Source organism: Lichenostomus cassidix, chromosome 18 (genome assembly GCF_008360975.1).
Source record: "Lichenostomus cassidix isolate B80296 chromosome 18, HeHo_3.0, whole genome shotgun sequence".
NCBI lineage: Eukaryota > Metazoa > Chordata > Aves > Passeriformes > Meliphagidae > Lichenostomus > Lichenostomus cassidix.
The window spans coordinates 12,369-29,686 of NC_139498.1; the positions used below are offsets into that span (position 1 = coordinate 12,369).

General features: G+C 42.6%; 1 protein-coding gene across 6 annotated transcripts in view; it reads left to right on the forward strand.

Annotated features, from left to right (window-relative positions):
• The first annotated feature begins 3,245 nt into the window (after positions 1 to 3,245).
• CSNK1D (casein kinase 1 delta) overlaps positions 3,246 to 17,318 on the forward strand; it is a 36,547-nt gene continuing 22,474 nt past the window's right edge. For 4 of the 6 annotated variants that reach the window (XM_085077232.1, XM_085077234.1, XM_085077231.1 and 1 more), the window contains exons 1-8: positions 3,246 to 3,559; positions 8,865 to 8,975; positions 10,658 to 10,806; positions 11,301 to 11,529; positions 11,906 to 12,076; positions 12,439 to 12,587; positions 13,162 to 13,333; positions 13,635 to 13,774. In XM_085077232.1, the coding sequence (XP_084933358.1) occupies positions 3,484 to 3,559; positions 8,865 to 8,975; positions 10,658 to 10,806; positions 11,301 to 11,529; positions 11,906 to 12,076; positions 12,439 to 12,587; positions 13,162 to 13,333; positions 13,635 to 13,774 (1,197 nt within the window). In that variant the 5' untranslated portion in view covers positions 3,246 to 3,483. Of the gene's footprint in view, positions 3,560 to 8,864; positions 8,976 to 9,061; positions 9,184 to 10,657; positions 10,807 to 11,300; positions 11,530 to 11,905; positions 12,077 to 12,438; positions 12,588 to 13,161; positions 13,334 to 13,634; positions 13,775 to 17,318 lie in introns of those variants that run through there. The other 2 variants (XM_085077233.1, XM_085077235.1) reach the window with 2 other exon arrangements.

The window sequence follows — 17,318 nt, forward strand, 5'->3', positions numbered from 1 at the left end:
AAAAAATTGAAATTTTAGTGACTGAAGAACATGCTTTTTGCAACGCAGCCACAGCCCAGCTGATACCAAAAGCTACACCTATCCACACTTTTCAGGCTGTGGATAATGCCTTCAAAAATGGGTTATCCCATCACCACCTCCCACTGACAGTATCCTTGGGGCAACTCTTTCTTTTTTGCATGTTCAAATGACTATAGGAAAATAGGACAGGTATTTGGGATTTCTCTCACCACAGTCTAGCAGCTCACAATACCCTTCAGGAAAAGAAGGTACTACCAAAAATGACAACGTGATGGATGGCAACATCTATCTGGTCTTACCAAGTAACAGTGACAGGATGCCAAAAGAAGCCCCATCGGGGAAGAAATGCAAGCACGGACCCCTGCTGATGACACAGCCCAGAACAATGCCGAGAAAGCATGAAGACAGACGGAACAAAATACTATCACACAGAACACACTGGATGCAGACAACATTACATAGACACGGACATGACACAGGGATGGGCTGAAACTCCTCAGCAAGATTCCTACTGCAACATGACCCAGAGGCTGATGATGCTGAAAGAAAGAAACCTCCACAGCAATAGCACATGATAATGAAAAGTAAATCCCAACGACAAGTTACTGCCAAAATTATTAAGAGGATGCTCAAGAACCTCAGCAAGCCTACAGAAGGAGACAATGAATGCCAGGTGACCGTGCCTATTGCTCCTGACACAAAGGATAACATCGATGCTCAAAGAAGAAGGCCCGTGACAAAAAGCTCACGAGAATAGGGACGTGCCTCAGAGCTGCCCTACACAGCAAAAGCTCAGCTGATGCTGAAGAGAAAACCTCTCCCTTTACTTCCAAAGGGCCTGTCATGCAACACTGCTCTCCTCTAACCTAACTTCAAATTCAAACCTGTGATTACAAAAGTTTTTTTCCCTTCTACCGACCACCACTCCTGACAGTTAGCTTTCATGAGACAAGCGGACACAATCCATCCTCGACGCTGTGTTCCCTGTGGTCCGCTTCAGAGGCTGCAACAGTTCAAAGGAAAATTCAGACTGCCGTGAAAAATATCTGACAAAACTTCAGCATTTTTTTTTTAAATCACATCAGTATCTTTTAATACCTACAATATATTTTACATATCTCTCCCCTATCTTCAATATTTATTAAATAACTTCTATACCTGGTGAATAACTCAACTATTCTTTAATAACTTCAGTATCTGTTAAAAAATCTTCAATGACTGCAAAAGGGGCTGAGGCAGAACCAAACTCATCAGTTCTGAGCTCTGTGGCTCGACGAGCATTTGCTTTCCTGTCCTTCCTCTTTTCTTTCTTCTTTCTTTTGGCCTGGAAAGTTGTGGATTCCTATTGTAACTGCTGAAATCACCTTCGATCAAATTGAATCCATCTGGAGAGCAAACCTGACCCTTTCCCTGCGTCCAGAAGTTTTACCTATTAAAAACTAGGCATTCCATGCTTTAGAAGGCTAAAAACAGAAGTAAATCTGTAAAGAAACAAAGTTTTACCAATACTTTGGCATAGAAATTTCAATTTAAATTAAAAGGCAATCTGGGTTATTCAGCATATTTTTATAGAAACGATTACGTTGGACAGAGCTGACAAACTAGTTTAAAAAATGGAATAAGTTCAGACTGTGCAATACCCCAACATACTTCTCATGTGTTAATTTTATCCCAAATAATCTTCATATATTAAAATAGATATCTTCACTTTCAATTTTTATATTTTCATTTCATTTTCAATTTCATTCAATAATGCATGCACATCTGACACAGAAGCGACTGCCAACTACTGCAGTGAGCTTCACTTCCCTGCCCTTGACACTCAACACCCAACAGCTCTTGAGACAACATACTGCGGTCTGGTATCAATCCAGTCCCTGACCTCAGCAGCAGCAGAACTTTGTTCCCTCCGGCCTAAATCAGCTCAATGGCTCACATATGACCGATTCCTTGGGTAGGTTCTCCATTAATTTCCACAACTTCGTCGCCAACCTGGGGAAAAAAGAGCAGCAGGTTAGTCTTTGGGAATCTCTCACACACTGGGAATTGGTTTTTAACTTAGAAATAAAAAAGAATAGAGGCAGGTGGTTCTGTTTTCCCTCTCCTGCTAAAATCTAGGGGGCGCTGGGGAGACCGTTCCATGGACAGTGAGCCGCATGTGATCCCAGACTATGGGGGTTCACAGTTGCAAAAGGAAAGATTCCAGAGATCTTCACCACATCTTCTATTTATTTATGAGCGATGAGGCAGACACTGGATGTGCTTGAATGTTTTTCGTTCCAGATCACAGTGTGAAGGAAGCACGTCAATGAACCGCATCACACCTCTCTGAGGTCACCTTATCCAGGGGAGTACACAGCACCTTCCCTACACCCGCTGCAGAGCCCAACACCACACTACAGGTTTGACACAGGGAAAGGAATTGTTATTTCAGGTCGGAGAGACCGGTAGTGAGCTCGCAGAGCCCGTAAACAACTCTCACATGTACCAGACAGCTGTAATGTCATGTAATGTCAGCTCACGCTAAGCTCCCCAGCCGCTGGAAAGGGAGGGGCTGGAATAGCATACCCCAAAAAGAGTTCTCTATTATGGAAATTTAGAAATTGGAAAGAGAGAGGGAGCCTATTTGCCATTGCACAGAGCAGCCACCAGATGTCACTATTGTGTAACATTAGCAGCTTAAACAGTCTGCATGGGTTTTGTAAAAGACGCCCTGTAAAAGGAGGTCACTGCCAGCTACTCGTGGACAGGCTGGGATGGGGACGTACCGGGACAGCTCCGCTGCCACTAGATAGGTGAGAAAATCCTCCTCACGGTGTTAAAGAACTGCCTGAAGCCGGAAGTGCAGAGGACATCCAAACGCTCCTCCCCGGCGAGAACGACTTGGTTTTCCCCTGAAATTTGCGGGGTTACGCCTCGCACTTTGTCCCTGCCACCACCTCCAGGCCAATGGGCGCTCCTCGGAACGCAGCGCTGCCGGAGCTCATCTCCGCTGCGGTGACCGACGGCCGCGGGGACGACGGCGACACACGCACCCGGAAGGCTGCGGGCCTCATTCGCCGCCCGGCAGGCGGCTGGGACAGCACGGTGAGATCGGCGGGAACCGGCGCCCGAATCCGCCCGAGCCGAACGCAGGCATACCAGCGGCGCGGGGAAGCTAGGGCCGCATTCGCGCTCCACCCGCCGCGCGCCCGTCCCTGCGGCCGCGCGCCACGCCCCCGTCGCTAGGGAAGTGAGGTCACGCAGTATGGCGGCTCGGGGCTGAGGGGCCGGTGGTGCTGGGAATCCGCGTCCATCCTGCTCGGGAGCTGCTGTGACGGTCCCCCCCGTCTCGCTAGTATCGATCGGCGACATCAAAGCCGCGATGGCATCCGGAACCGCAGGACTGTGAGGCATCAAAACGAGAGCCAGCAGGCCGGCCGGACCGACGGAACCGGGTCGCGGACGGGCCGAGCTACCGCCATGGAGCTGAGGGTCGGGAACCGGTACCGGCTGGGCCGAAAGATCGGGAGCGGCTCCTTCGGGGATATCTACCTGGGTAAGGACGGTGGCTCGCTGGGGACTTAGCTGGCCGCCTTGTGCCTGTGCGGAGAACATCGGGGGCGTAGCCGATGGGCCCGGGTCGGGCAAATACCTGGGCTAGGGGCACGGCAGAAGTAATTTAATATTTCCTTGACATCATGTCCTAATTTGGATAGTGCGGAAGTCGGGAATTCTGGTTTACTCGGCTGCCTCTTCTCATTGTTGGCTAGTGACCTTGGGCGCCCCGTCCGCGTCTGTAAAATGGGCGTAAGGGTAAAAATCGCCTCATTTAAAAAGGAGGGGTAAAAAAACCAAAATGCGTAAACCAAAGAAAACCCCACAACCCACCGCAGTTGGAAGAACGTTTTGGGAAAGAAACGTGTACCAGGGTCAAATATCTCTGCATTGAACTGGAAAAAATCGTTGTCACAAGGATGTTTCCTTTTCCTGTGAGGCCTAAAAAATTTTGACACAACTACAGGTGATTAGGTTGCAGTAATAAAACCTTTAAACCCTTCAGATAATCCTCACGGTTCGGTTAATCCCGTTGCTTGACTGTCGCCTAATCGCGATGGCTACGCAATTGTAAAACGTACGGGATTCCAATTGTCTTTGCCAGTCCGTTATTATAACTTTCTAACTTCATAGCCTGCTGCTAATGCTCGTGGCAAGCCCAAGTAGTGGGCACGACAGGTTTTGAAAGCAGGTGGTTTTTTTTAAATAGTCTGCATGTTCTGCAAGCTCTTGAGCCATATGAAGTGGGTTAAATCCAAGGAAATATGAGTGTTATGTTCCATCCCACAGACACAAGTACTCTGCTTTTGAAAACTGTGTTCGTTTAGAAAAGCAAATCAAGAAGGGGGAGAAGATGGAACTTGCAGGGGCTAAGATTCATTAATCGCATATTTGCGGAAGATAAAAATAATGTCGCTTGCTAGCTTACGTGGTCCATTTGGCGGTGCGTGCGCTATGACAGGTGGGGGTTTTTTTCTAAACGGCAGTGCTTCATCTTGCAGTGCACAGCTGACATTCCAGAATAACTCGATAGCTGAAGCTGCTTGCCTGCACATAGGGAAATACTGGTTATCCAAAATATAGATCGTATGCCTGATGAAAAATTCCCATTCCTCACTGAAGGTATGTGGTTGTCCAGGTGCAGAGAACGTGATTCTTCCTCTCTGCAATGCACGTATAGAAGATTGAAGACGTGACCGAGATTGTGGTAAAGCTTGTGCAAAAATCCTCCTTAGCTTCCGCTGGGATTTTGGGGGGCAGTTAAGATAGCAGTTAAATTATGAAAAGTCGTGGATGATTTGCGAAAATTTTAACTTTTGACTACTGCTCAGATATATGGGTTTATATTACAGTATTAATTTGAAGTGGAAGTAAAATAAACGTTTCTGTGTCGCTTTTATCCCTTCGCGTGCAGCTCGTGCCGGTGAAGTTGCGCAGAAGGTAATAGTGCTCTCATATACGTTACTGTATATGTTAATGCCTACTGAAATTTTCACAAAAAATTCTCCGGGTTTTACATTTCTTTTATTCCTGCATAACCGTCACAAATTTGCGTTCGGGACTTACTGAAAACGTCACGCCTGAGACGTTAACTAGCGTGGAAGTATGTAAATGGAAGATCCCGCTGGTGTCATGGGTTTCTTTTTCTGGGAGAAATTACTATCTCTCCAGAACCAGAGCCTGTTTTTTTAGTCCCCTTTCGTTTGCCTGCCGTTACCTGGCAGAATGGATGTTTGAAAATGATGCTTTTGGTGATAACAAAATATGGTTGTTTTTTTAAAAAATTCAGTTTCCACTCAGTTGTTCAGACTGTGTAGCACACGTAACTGTCCTCAAATAGCTTCTAAAGTTAATTCGGAAGTCAGTATTTATTTTTGAGTACACGTGCCTTCTGATAGGCCTCAGCAGATTTGTACATTAGTTCAGTGTATATTCCCAGCTCGGTGTTATGCTGTGAAAAGGAAGATTTCACTACTTTTGCCTATTTCCAGTCCCCACGGTTTTGTTTTACGTGCAGTTATAAGGCTGTTGAAGACATCCTGGAGTGAAGGGGAGGGATTTCCTCCCTTTCCCACCCTGTTCCTTTTTCCCTACTTTGGAATGAGGAGCCCACAACACCATTAGTAGCACGGTTCCTTCATATTCTTTCCTCTTCTCCTTCGTAGCTCAAAATTTGTCTTCGGGAATTCAGAATGAGGGTCTGTGGGACAGGATTTTGAAATATAAAACACTACTGGAAATAACTGAGCATGGACAACTTGAAATAAAATTCACGAGTTTACCTAATTTACCTTACAGAGAAGGATAGGCAGGAAATTGATTCTAAACAGATATTCTAAATTGTATAAAAAGGTGGACAGGAGTGAGGGGATCAGACCAAGCCTTTCTTTTGTTGCCTGGACCACGGGGTGAAGTAGGACTGAGTCGTGAAGACGGCGCAGCCGCAGCATTTTCACGATTTCTTGCATTACGTGTCTTATTTTTCTTAAAAATGAGTTTTGGGTTGTGAACTAATTAAAATAACATCCAAGGTCTTCCTTAGGGGAGAGAATTTCACAACTACGAGTACGTTGGGATTTTGCATTTTCAAATAAAATACTTCCACATCTTTGGTCTTTCATGTTCACTTATAAATGGTGATTTCTCACTACGCTGCTTGTGTTCCTTAAAGGAAGCTAAGCTTTGGGTGAAATGTGGAGTGCTGTGAAATTTTAGAAACTTTATCTCAAGAGTAAGGTGCAGACCAAAGTCCCTACTTGAGGACGAGCACTGGATTGCATGGCAAAATTATTTCTATTTTTGTGCCCCTCTCTTTGGTTTTGCTGGACTCAAAAATATTAATTGCATTATTTTAGTATTAAATCTCTCGTCTCAAAGGAGACGGCTTAGAGTGAAGTGGAGTGCAGGCTAAGGATCTTGCCTTTCTAAGGTGGTAAAGACTCCGTGGGAAGAGCAAGTACGCTAAGAAATTACCTTAGCAGATCGAGACCGTGGTTCATCAGGTAACGCTTTAATACCGTGTTGAGCGGGACTTGATCCCGCTGCACCGGTTTTGCGCTAATCGACCACAGAAGTCTGCAGCTGTCTATAGAGAGGTAGATCTTTCATTATATGCAGACAGAAGTTTGTGTCTGTTTTGGATCAGAAAAGGTTTTTAAAAAAGCCAAACCCCAAAACAATCCCATTGCTGCTGACCGTTCATCACTCAGTGCCCTCTTCAGTCCACGCCCTCCCTGATTTTGGCTCCTGTGGAAGTCAGGAGAATGAGCTGGGAGAACAAGCTGTGAATGTAGGTATAGCCAAGAAAGGTCCAGAGTTGCGTGGTTCAAAATCAAGACTTTTGTTTGAAAGTGGGGAGATCGATATTAACATAAGTCCTTCCTCCTTGTGGTGTTGATACTTGCTGTCAGATCTCTGGGTTGATCTTCACCGTAATTTATTGAAAGTCCACCAAAATAATACATTTGGGAAATGTGAAAAATACTACATTGCGTATCAAAGAGCTTTCAGTCGCTGCGACTGTACCGTGACCAAAGTAACAATCCAGGATCCTGTCACCTCTTTATGCCACATAAACAAGACTCACGGGAGACAGAAATATGTACAGCCTTATTTTTCTTTTGTGTCTTCTGGTGTATGGCCTTGAGTTGTGCTTACTGTGTCTGGAGTGAGCTTCAGATGTTTTGTCAATTTTTATGGTCACTGTGACATGCCTAATAAATGCCTCCCGGGGTGTCCGCTCGGAACAACTCAGCGTTCTGGCAACGCCACCTCGATACCCACGTGCACGTACAATTTGAAAGACATTTTATTAAGCTAAAAAAAACATGAGTAGTCTTGCGCGAGCTCGGGTGAGTCCACGCAGTTCCTGGCAAAGTAAAGGTCACGTCGGTTTGGAGGTGCAGGATGTTAGTGTGTCTTTGTAGCCTTAGTCCTCTTGACTTTACAGATAAAAGCCTAAAGAGCACTGAATCGCTGCTTAATCACGGCAAGGGGATTTTGCAAGTATAACACGTCAATACGCTGTAGCAGTCAAATAAAAACATATGGGGAAAAAATACGTAGGCAGGAAAAACACGTAATTATGCGTGCGTATCTTAAGTGCTTTGGTCACTCCCAGAAAGGCCGTTACGGAACTGACAAAGGGATAAGAGAAATGGGAAATAATATGCGGTAATTAAAAATTACTTAGAGACTTAGAGATTTTGAACTGTGAAACATTAGGAGAAAGTGAGGTAGGGTAAAAGCGTATGCAATCCTCATAATGGAAAATGCAAGTACAAAAAGATTATTTGCTATTTCTTATTTGCTATAAACAAACAAACAAACAAACAAACCAAAAAAAACCAACACCCAAACAAACAGAAAAACAAAACCAAAAAAGCCAACCACCACCAAAGCAACTACAACTAGTGAACCTCAAGTTCGGCTTTTAAAAGTAGGGATCGGATCAAACATCAGGTGATGTACGCTTCACGTGATCCTGAACCGTGACGTAACACAGAAAAGAGAAAGCCAAATTTGGAAAGCAAACAGACTTGGCGATATATCTTGGAAGTGTCACACATTTCCTTTTGCCATTTCCTTTTTTCCTGTAATTGGTAAGTTGTTTGGCTGTGAGAGTGCGTGTTTTCTTGACTTCTTTTTATGTTTCTCGGTTTCTCACTACGTACTTTTAAACTTCGGAAGTGAACAGGTAAGCCATTCTTTCAGTCATTTGATCCCTGAAACAAGGATTTAATGAGATTGATAAAAAGCTTTTTGGGACTACAGGTTCTTTATTCTAGATAATCTGCCTTCCAGACAAGTGACATGAGGAGTCAGGGTCCACCCGGATTATTTAGAGATTTAGGGAAGTTATAGTCTCTTATTTCCAAGGCATAAGAGGTGGTGATTTGAATTCCTACCATTTCTTCTGTGGGCGGGGCTACGTGCCACATCTGAAAATACTAATTCTGAGCATTTCCACCACAACCCGGAAATGGAAAGACGCCCCCAAGAAGATGCGCTTGCTTTGGTTTTGTTGTTCGTTTTGTTCTGTTGGTTTGGTTTTTATTTTAATGTGATAGCAGCAATTTTGGCTTGTTGTGCTTCAGCGTCTAATAGTTGTGTCTTCAAAACCTAGTCTGTTGGAGAGTATCTGTAAGGTTTCAGAAGAATTTTTAGATAGCCGTGGCTGAAAGTACTTAATCTTTGCATGTTTGCCATTGAGAAATAGTTTGTTGTTGTTCGTTTTGTTTCGGTCTTCGCAAAAGAAATGCATCTTAAAAATATTTTGACCGATGTTTAAATTCTTCTGGTTTCAGGAACCGATATCGCTGCCGGAGAGGAGGTTGCAATTAAGTTGGAATGTGTGAAAACTAAACATCCTCAGCTCCACATCGAGAGTAAAATCTACAAAATGATGCAGGGTGGAGGCAAGCAAATTCTTTTCCTTCTTCAAAGATTTTACTGGTTTTACATCTTTGATGTGTCTGCCGCCTGGCAGTTAATTATCAAGATCTCTTTTGACAAATAACGAGGAGGTGGAAAGGAAGAGGGGTGGGTGAAGAGCAGCATTTCTGTTCTGCAAGGGTTGTAGAGGAGCAGTTCCAAATCCGTGGCTACCGTGCTTCGTGATAACCGGTAAGAGCCTCCAAAGTTTCCAGCATATTAAAATGCTGGTCCCAGCATATTAAAACATGAGGACCTCGTGCAACGTGAAACAAACTTTGGTCCCAGAACGGTCGTTTATTTCTGCATCTTGAAGATCGGTGAAAGATGCTGACCGATGCTTTGGACCGCTTCACCTGACTCGCTTATTACGGTAGCACAATAGTAAACTTCTTAAATTCAAGTTAATTTTTTTGTATGTGTTAGTCTTCTTATTCTGAGTTAAAACTACTTGCTTGCTTGGAGAGTTCAAAGACAAAAATGGCATTAGTAGTGGAGAATAGGAATGAAGCGACTTTGCAGCTAATGCGTGTTGCTCTGCTACAATAACTCATTCGTATATTTTGGAATTCCGGAAATGTGAGATTCCCACACAGTTCTGGGACGTAAACCCGATGTAGTTCAGTTTTGCGTTTGTTTTGTAGTCCACTGAATTCTTCCTAAATGAGACCATGCTTTGTATCGAGAGTATGTCCCATGCTGTATCTCAAATGCCGAGTAATAAGACCTCTAGAAATGGATAATAATGTGTCTTTTCATTTTGTCGCTTTTTAATTCCTGCCTCATCCGGTTGCCACCTGCATGTAACCGGAATAGCCTTCGTAGAGTAACCTTTAGCATTTCCTTTAAATTGGAGGAATTACAGCATTTTGCACCAAAACGCGTAGAATTAACTCAGAGTAAGGCAGCTGAAAATCTGAATAAGGTTACCTACGTACAGATTTGTTTCGGAATATTTGAGCGTCTTTGCATTTTTATGTGAAGTAAGGTTCCTGACTTTCTCCATAAATTTGGGCTAATTATCATACTGTCAAACTGAGCACATAAAGCACCGTGTAAACAATGCTACTTCGGTAGAGATTCACCAAACGGCAGATACTGTGGAACTGAAAGAAAGACCAGAATGTCTTTGAAAAATCATTGCCAATTTGGATGAAAGAGACAAGTGTTTCATGGTAATCTTGCAGGCTTTGAAACCAAGGTAACTTCTAAGGCCTGCTTTGAAACCAAGGTAACTTCTAAGGCCTTCTTCGGTAACAGTATCTCTCAGGTTGTTTATTTTCTGATTTCCAGTTTGTGCTTACTGCATCTTACAGACTACATGAGCATTAATATTGGTAAAATGCTTAGGGTTCAAATCCAACACAGATGCTCAATACTTTAAAGTTACAAGGTAAGTACAGAGACTGGAAGGGTTCTGGGGAAGCGGAAAAAGGCTATTTTTAGACCTCTGTTGCTCTAATTTTATATTGATTCTGCTGGAAGTTATCAAACATTTATTTTTGGAATGTCTGAAGGTAGCATAAAAAATATTAAGCTTCACCGTATATGGAAACATTCGTGGCACTGACCCTCTTAGAATTCATCATAAGAGCCTTGAAGATTTGTGTGTATGAACTGTACAAATCAAATTGTTACACTGAATAAATGGTTTATTTTTTTCTAGTGGGTATTCCCACAATTAAGTGGTGTGGAGCTGAAGGGGACTACAACGTTATGGTGATGGAGTTGTTGGGACCGAGTCTTGAAGATCTCTTCAATTTCTGTTCAAGGAAATTTAGTCTCAAGACAGTCCTACTACTCGCTGACCAAATGGTAGGAAACAGCTTTGGTGGTCTCGATTGTGCAATGTGTTGGGATATTGACATTTTTTTGGTAGATCGTATACATTTTATTTATGTAATTTAGAGGTGAATAGACTGTATTATTAGATAAAAAGCTTCAAAATCAGTTCTGTTTCTGTAAATCCAAACTATCCCGTCAAAAGCGATCAACAATTCTTTAAAAACTGGACCTGTGCCATTTGTAAACTAGGTGTTTCACTGCTCAATGACTAAGAAATTTTCCCCTAGAAAGTTTTTGGAATCAGATGTAAAATAGACACAGGCAACGAGCTTGGAAAGAAGGTTTGTCTGTTGTCTTCTCAATTGTGTTCTCTTAAATGCCATTACATTTTACAATGAAAAGGGCTTTTACCTCTTTCGTTATTAACACAGGATCGCTAGTGTTTTTGTAAGAAAAAGGTTTATTCCTGGTCTCTCAACAATGTGGGGTTTTTTTGGTTTTTTTTTTTTTGGGTCTCTATTTAGATTAGCCGAATTGAATACATTCACTCTAAGAACTTCATCCACCGAGATGTGAAACCAGATAACTTCTTGATGGGCCTGGGGAAGAAAGGCAATCTTGTCTATATAATAGACTTTGGACTGGCAAAGAAGTATCGAGATGCTCGAACTCACCAGCATATTCCATATCGTGAAAACAAAAATTTAACAGGAACTGCCCGTTACGCATCCATCAACACTCATCTTGGAATCGGTGAGCCGGAGAAAGCGATAAATAGAAACTTTAAAAGTGTCGATGCGTGTCATTGTAGTGCGAGTGGATGTTGCTTTGTGGAGACATAGGAGACAAGGCCCCATTTTTGGCGCTAAGAGTGCGGCACGCGTGGTCTCGCGTGTCTCGATTACGTTGGATTCGGTCAGTTTTTATTGCTCGGGAATTAGCACATTTTTAAATAACTGCAAGGATAACGGGCTTTTTGTTGTGCTGAATGAATTTATCATGGGTATAGTAACTCTCAGCTGTCTCTTGTTTTTGTAAGGGTTTTTATGACAGTCTTGTTGTTGCACAGAATTTTGTTTTTCCGGTAGAAGATAAAACCTAATGAGTTCACTTTTTTATGCTGTTGTAGAGCAATCTCGCAGAGATGACTTGGAGTCCTTGGGCTATGTACTGATGTATTTTAACCTGGGCTCCCTCCCCTGGCAGGGACTGAAAGCAGCAACAAAGAGGCAGAAATACGAACGTATCAGTGAAAAGAAAATGTCTACGCCCATTGAGGTTTTGTGTAAAGGATATCCTTGTAAGTTACCCTTCTGTGATGCTAGGCCTACGTGTTCATGTTTTAGCGGTAGTTCTCCTTTTTTGACGTCAAATTCTACTGCTCTTTTTCACCATCTCTCCCTCCCCTCTCCCGTTGACAAATGGGATCTTTGCCTGCTCTGTGATAGGCAAATAATTTCTTTTTCAGGGTTTACGTGATAGATGGGTGACACACTATAGTGTTCCTTTTGTTAGATTTCTAATATTAGGTCACAGTTCTTTTCCTTATGTTTAGGAGATTCTCTGCTTTTCTGATTCGGGTTGGTTTGGGTTTTGTTGACTCAGAATTATAAAAAGCAAATGTGAAACTGAGGATAAAAAACAGGCTTTCTGTAATTACAGCTGAATTTGCCACATACTTGAATTTCTGCCGTTCTTTGCGTTTTGATGACAAGCCGGACTATTCCTATCTAAGGCAATTATTCAGAAACCTCTTTCATCGACAAGGGTTCTCCTACGACTATGTATTTGACTGGAACATGCTGAAATTTGTGAGTAGTGCTCATAGCTTTCTAATGCTTTTAATTTTTCATAGTTTCGGTTGGGTTTCTTCACTACTTTGTCAGTTTTGAATATCTTAGCTCATACTGGGAGATTGTCTTCTCTTTCTCCTCCTGGCAGCTCTACTGTATTGACAAAAAGATCAGGAAATGAGGAAAGGCAGGAGATTCGGAATCTGTGGTAAAAGCCACATATGACAACTAAGTTAAAGTTACAAAGCTTTTAATGTGGAAGGCTTCTTAGATAGATCCTTTAGGGCAGTCGCCAGGCCAGCTTGTGGAGTTACTACTTTCTCCGGACTTGACCTTTAACGTGGGTCGTTGGCAACCGTTGAGGAGGTGTCCGGCTGCCGTAACAGAATGTGTGCACGTTACCATTTTGAAGACTATCCGAGCAGCTCTAAGAACAACATTTATGTCGGTGCTCAAGAAATCTTACCAAATAGTTAATGCCTAGCAAATTCTGGTTCATGCATTGTCCGGTTCTTTCTTTCGGTATTTTTATCCGAACGCCTTGCCGTAAGCTCAATAATCCCCTGAGTTGTTCACTAGTCTTGACCCGTAGGGTGCGAGCAGAGCAGCCGAAGATGCCGAACGTGAAAGGCGAGAACGAGAGGAAAGATTAAGACATACGCGAAATCCAGCTGTACGTGGATTACCCTCCACCGCTTCCAGCAGGCTAAGAGGAGCGCAAGATGTAGCTCCTCCTACTCCCCTTACCCCAACTTCACATGCTGGTAAGTAAGCAAGTACCTGGGTAGGTGCACCTTGTAGGCTAGTTTGCAGTTTGTTGCTGGCAAGAGTTTGGCTTTTGGGTTTGGTTTTTTTCTCCCTTTTTAGTAGATCAAAGGTAATCGCTTAGTCTCCTTGCCTGCCAATTGATGCTTGAATATCTATGAAATGTCGAGCTATGGCCTTGATTTCTCTTGTTCAGTTCTGTGGAATTTTTATGTGCAAACAGCAAAAGTGTAATTTTTCCAGTGACCTTGTTAAAATCGCATTTCTCGTTGTGAGAATCTAACACAATTTTTCTCACAGCAAACACCTCTCCTCGGCCAGTATCTGGTATGGAACGGGAAAGGAAAGTGAGTATGAGATTGCATCGTGGTGCCCCAGTCAATATCTCATCGTCCGATTTAACAGGCCGACAAGATACCTCTCGCATGTCAACTTCGCAGGTAAAAAAAAAATAAATCTGTGAATTGAAAGAAATGAGGGCGATTTTGATAAAATTCATTTGGAAAAAAAACTTAGCGGGTAATTGCTGTGATTTCATGCTGTTTTGCAGATGATGTTTGTTCATATAAATGCTTGACATTTAGGCTGAATGATGTGGCTGGAAAGAAATTCTAATTTTTACTGTGACAGCAATGAGAGGATGCAGAATTCTAGAGATGCAGCATTTTTACCTATAATTATGGGGTTTAGCTCCTTGACTCATTGAGTTTCTTGTATCTGTTACCAGTGAAGAAGCAGAGTAACGGGCAGTAGTGAATTGTGTTTCCAAATCAGCAGAGCAGAGGATATTGATGCAGAAAAGGCAAGAAACATCTGGTGAAGAGCAGAAGGTGCAGTAGTGATGTTGTAGTGGGTTGCTCTTAATACGGAGCCGATAAGAGGCCGCATACATGGATGGTGGATACGTTGCAGAAAGCTCATTTGAGGAGAATGGCAGGAGGATAAATGATAATGATTTGTAGACAGGAGTGAAATCATCCCTACTGGTCACGCTGACTTAGCAAAGAAATTTTAGCAGTTTTTTTTTTTTAGGACTGACAGTGTTTAAATGGGTTTCTAACTCTGTGCTATACCTGGAACACTTCCCTCGTCCACCACTGCTTAATCCCACCATAGAAGACCGCTGAATTTGTCAGGCACGATTTACCTTTAGTGAAGCTATGTTGGCTGATGCCGATCACCTCCTTATCCTTCGTGTGCCTTAGCAGTTTCCAGGAGGATCCTGCTGCATGATTTTTCCCAGGCACTGAGGTGAGACTGGCCTGTAGTTCCCCGTGTCTTGTTTCCCCTTACAAAACTGGGGATTGTTTCCGCTTTTCCAATCAGAGGGAACTACACTGGACTGCTGTGACTTCTCAAATGTGATGGATAGTGATGTAGCCCCTTGCTCAGCCAATTCCCTCAGGACCCGTGGATGTATGTCATCGGGTCCCACAGACTCGTGAACTTTCAGGTTCCTTAAATGCTCCCAAACCCGATCTTCCTCCACAGTGGATGGTTCTTCATTTACACGATCCCTGCCTTCACCTTCTGCAACTTGGATGGTGTGGCTGAAACACTTTACTCAGACTTCACCTTACAACACTTCCGCTCGATCTTGTTAGAGAAAACTCGCTTTTCATTTTCCAGGTTCTCACTCTGCAGGCAAGATGGCGCAAGTTGCAGGCATCAATAGCTTATGCTCTTACAGTCTTCGTAATATTAAAGTAGTTCTTCCATAATCAAACTTTATCGTTAGATGTTAGCCGGGTTACCTACCAATTAAAGCCATGATTCCAATTATCTTTATACCTAGTTCTAAGGAAAACCTAATGTATTCAAGTTACGTGGCAAAGTCATTAAAGACAGTTTTGATTGGATAGATGTAAGAATACAGAAAGTCATTCGTATCACTTCTTATCAAGGGAGCCATAAAGAAGAGCAATTGTTTGTCCATGTACATTCCGAGTGTGCTAGTTTCCTTAGTAAGTCTTATGTACGAATACTACCGTGTTTTCAGGAAGCGCTTAAGGCATACTCGTGTTAGAAAGCAACGTTTAGAGTTTGCCATGCAGATCTAGAGATGTCTTCTGTTAAGAGCTACATTTGCTAGAGTTCTTACTTAAAACTTGATAAATTAGTTTCGTTATTTCATTCGTTTGAGTGCCTTGGTTTGGGAAGGCAGTGGCACATCCGTGATCTCCCTCTCTGTTCGTCTGAAGGAAAGGCTGCTGTCTGTTAAACTCTGGACGGTGAAATGTGCAGAGGTTAGTCAGACAAGGAAAGCTACTTGCCTCCGAGGAGAGTTCTTAAAGGTGACTACTCCATGTGTTTATCTTTCTTTTTTCCACATTGAGTTCTGATCAGGTCATACTGAAGCTGAAAAAATAAGGCTTTGAATGTAAATAATAGGAACCAAAATCTCTAGTGAAAACCAGGCGTTCTCAGAGAAATTTAAGGGTAAAAATGGTAATTGTTAAGCATAGCAAAATAGGTGTAGTTTATTCCCCACATCTGGGATAATGTCCACATAGCACCTAAGTCATTCTCGTTAAAGAGACACGCATTTTCCAACATTAAGCAATGAGTGTTTATTGGAGTAACAACTACCGTGTCTTTTAAATGGTCCGTGAAACTTAAGCGTTTCTAATGAAATTATGTAAATTCTATGGCACGTGTCATTCGGTACTTTTCTGGATTACGTGAAGTCAGCGTGACGGCAAAAAAACATGCACGTTGTGAGTTCATGGTGACAAATGTTAGTGAGAGTTGAGCCGGCAAGCACAGTCTATTCCAATGTGTATTGCTGCGGTACTCCAAATTCTGGTTAGGATGAGGGAGCGGAGGCCGTTTTCCAATATCTGGGAACTGTGTCTGTAGTAAGTGATTACTGAGGAGGCGGGTGTAATGTTGAAGAGATTAGTGTGGTGACATAAGGAAAGGACACAGTTTCCTCCTTTAATTTCTGTACGATACAGTAATAAACAGAAGTGGAGAGGTTATTTTGTGTCATTAATTAAATGGATTGGGAAAACAGATTGTACAATGCAAGAGTTTCAAATCTACTTCTTTTGGTTTGTCCGAAAGGTAGAAGAACATCTTGAGTGACTTGTAGTGTTTGAGAGACAATGATTTGAACAGGAATTAATGTTTGAGGAGAAAACATGTGAAGAACATATTGCTTAAAATTAAAAGCACTCACATGTAAGGAAGGGCAAAATAGAGGTCAAAGTTAAGGTAGTTACCAACTGAAACAACTTCTAAAATAAGTAGATCGTCTCTCCTCTCTGCCTTTGCACCAACGCTGAATTCATTTCTAAGTGGTGTGTTCAAGTCTAAAGCAAGCCTAAATTACAGGTCTGTGTGCAGTGGAAGGGTTGTGATCTATGTTGGACAGAAAATCATACCAGCTGTTACAAGATCCTTCTGCTCTCAAGTGCTCTAGGTTAATTGTTCTTTAAGTCTCCATCGCACACAGTTTTTAAACGTTAAAGAGGCGTAGTAAAGGAGGTAATGAATATTCTAATAAAAACTACTTTGAATCTGTTCTACTGGTCCACATTGCATAGACTGCCATCTTAAGAGCAGTGATCGTCTCAAGAGTCTAGTTATGGGTGAGTAGCCTTCATTTCCTTCAACAAAAGGTTCAGTCTGACCGCTCATGGTTACACAGTAAGTTGTTTAATTTTTTTTCTCGAATGTAGCATGTTCGGCACCTAACAGTCAAAGCTGTGGCAAATTCCTGCTGGTAATAGAGGTGTTCTCTCTGTAGCTGGAAGAAAAGATTGAAATGCTGCACAAAGAAATATTTGACTGAGTCTCTTTGACGGGAGAAGTTTTTAGAAGACTGTAGCCAATGCTCGCATTGAATAACTTACGTGTTGTGCCATACTTCCGGTGCTTCCGCATTATCCATTTCCTCATCTGCAAATCTTTCACCATATATCCATCTTAATAGGCATCGTGCTCTGCGTTGTTCTTCTGACCCTGTCAGCTTCCTTTGAG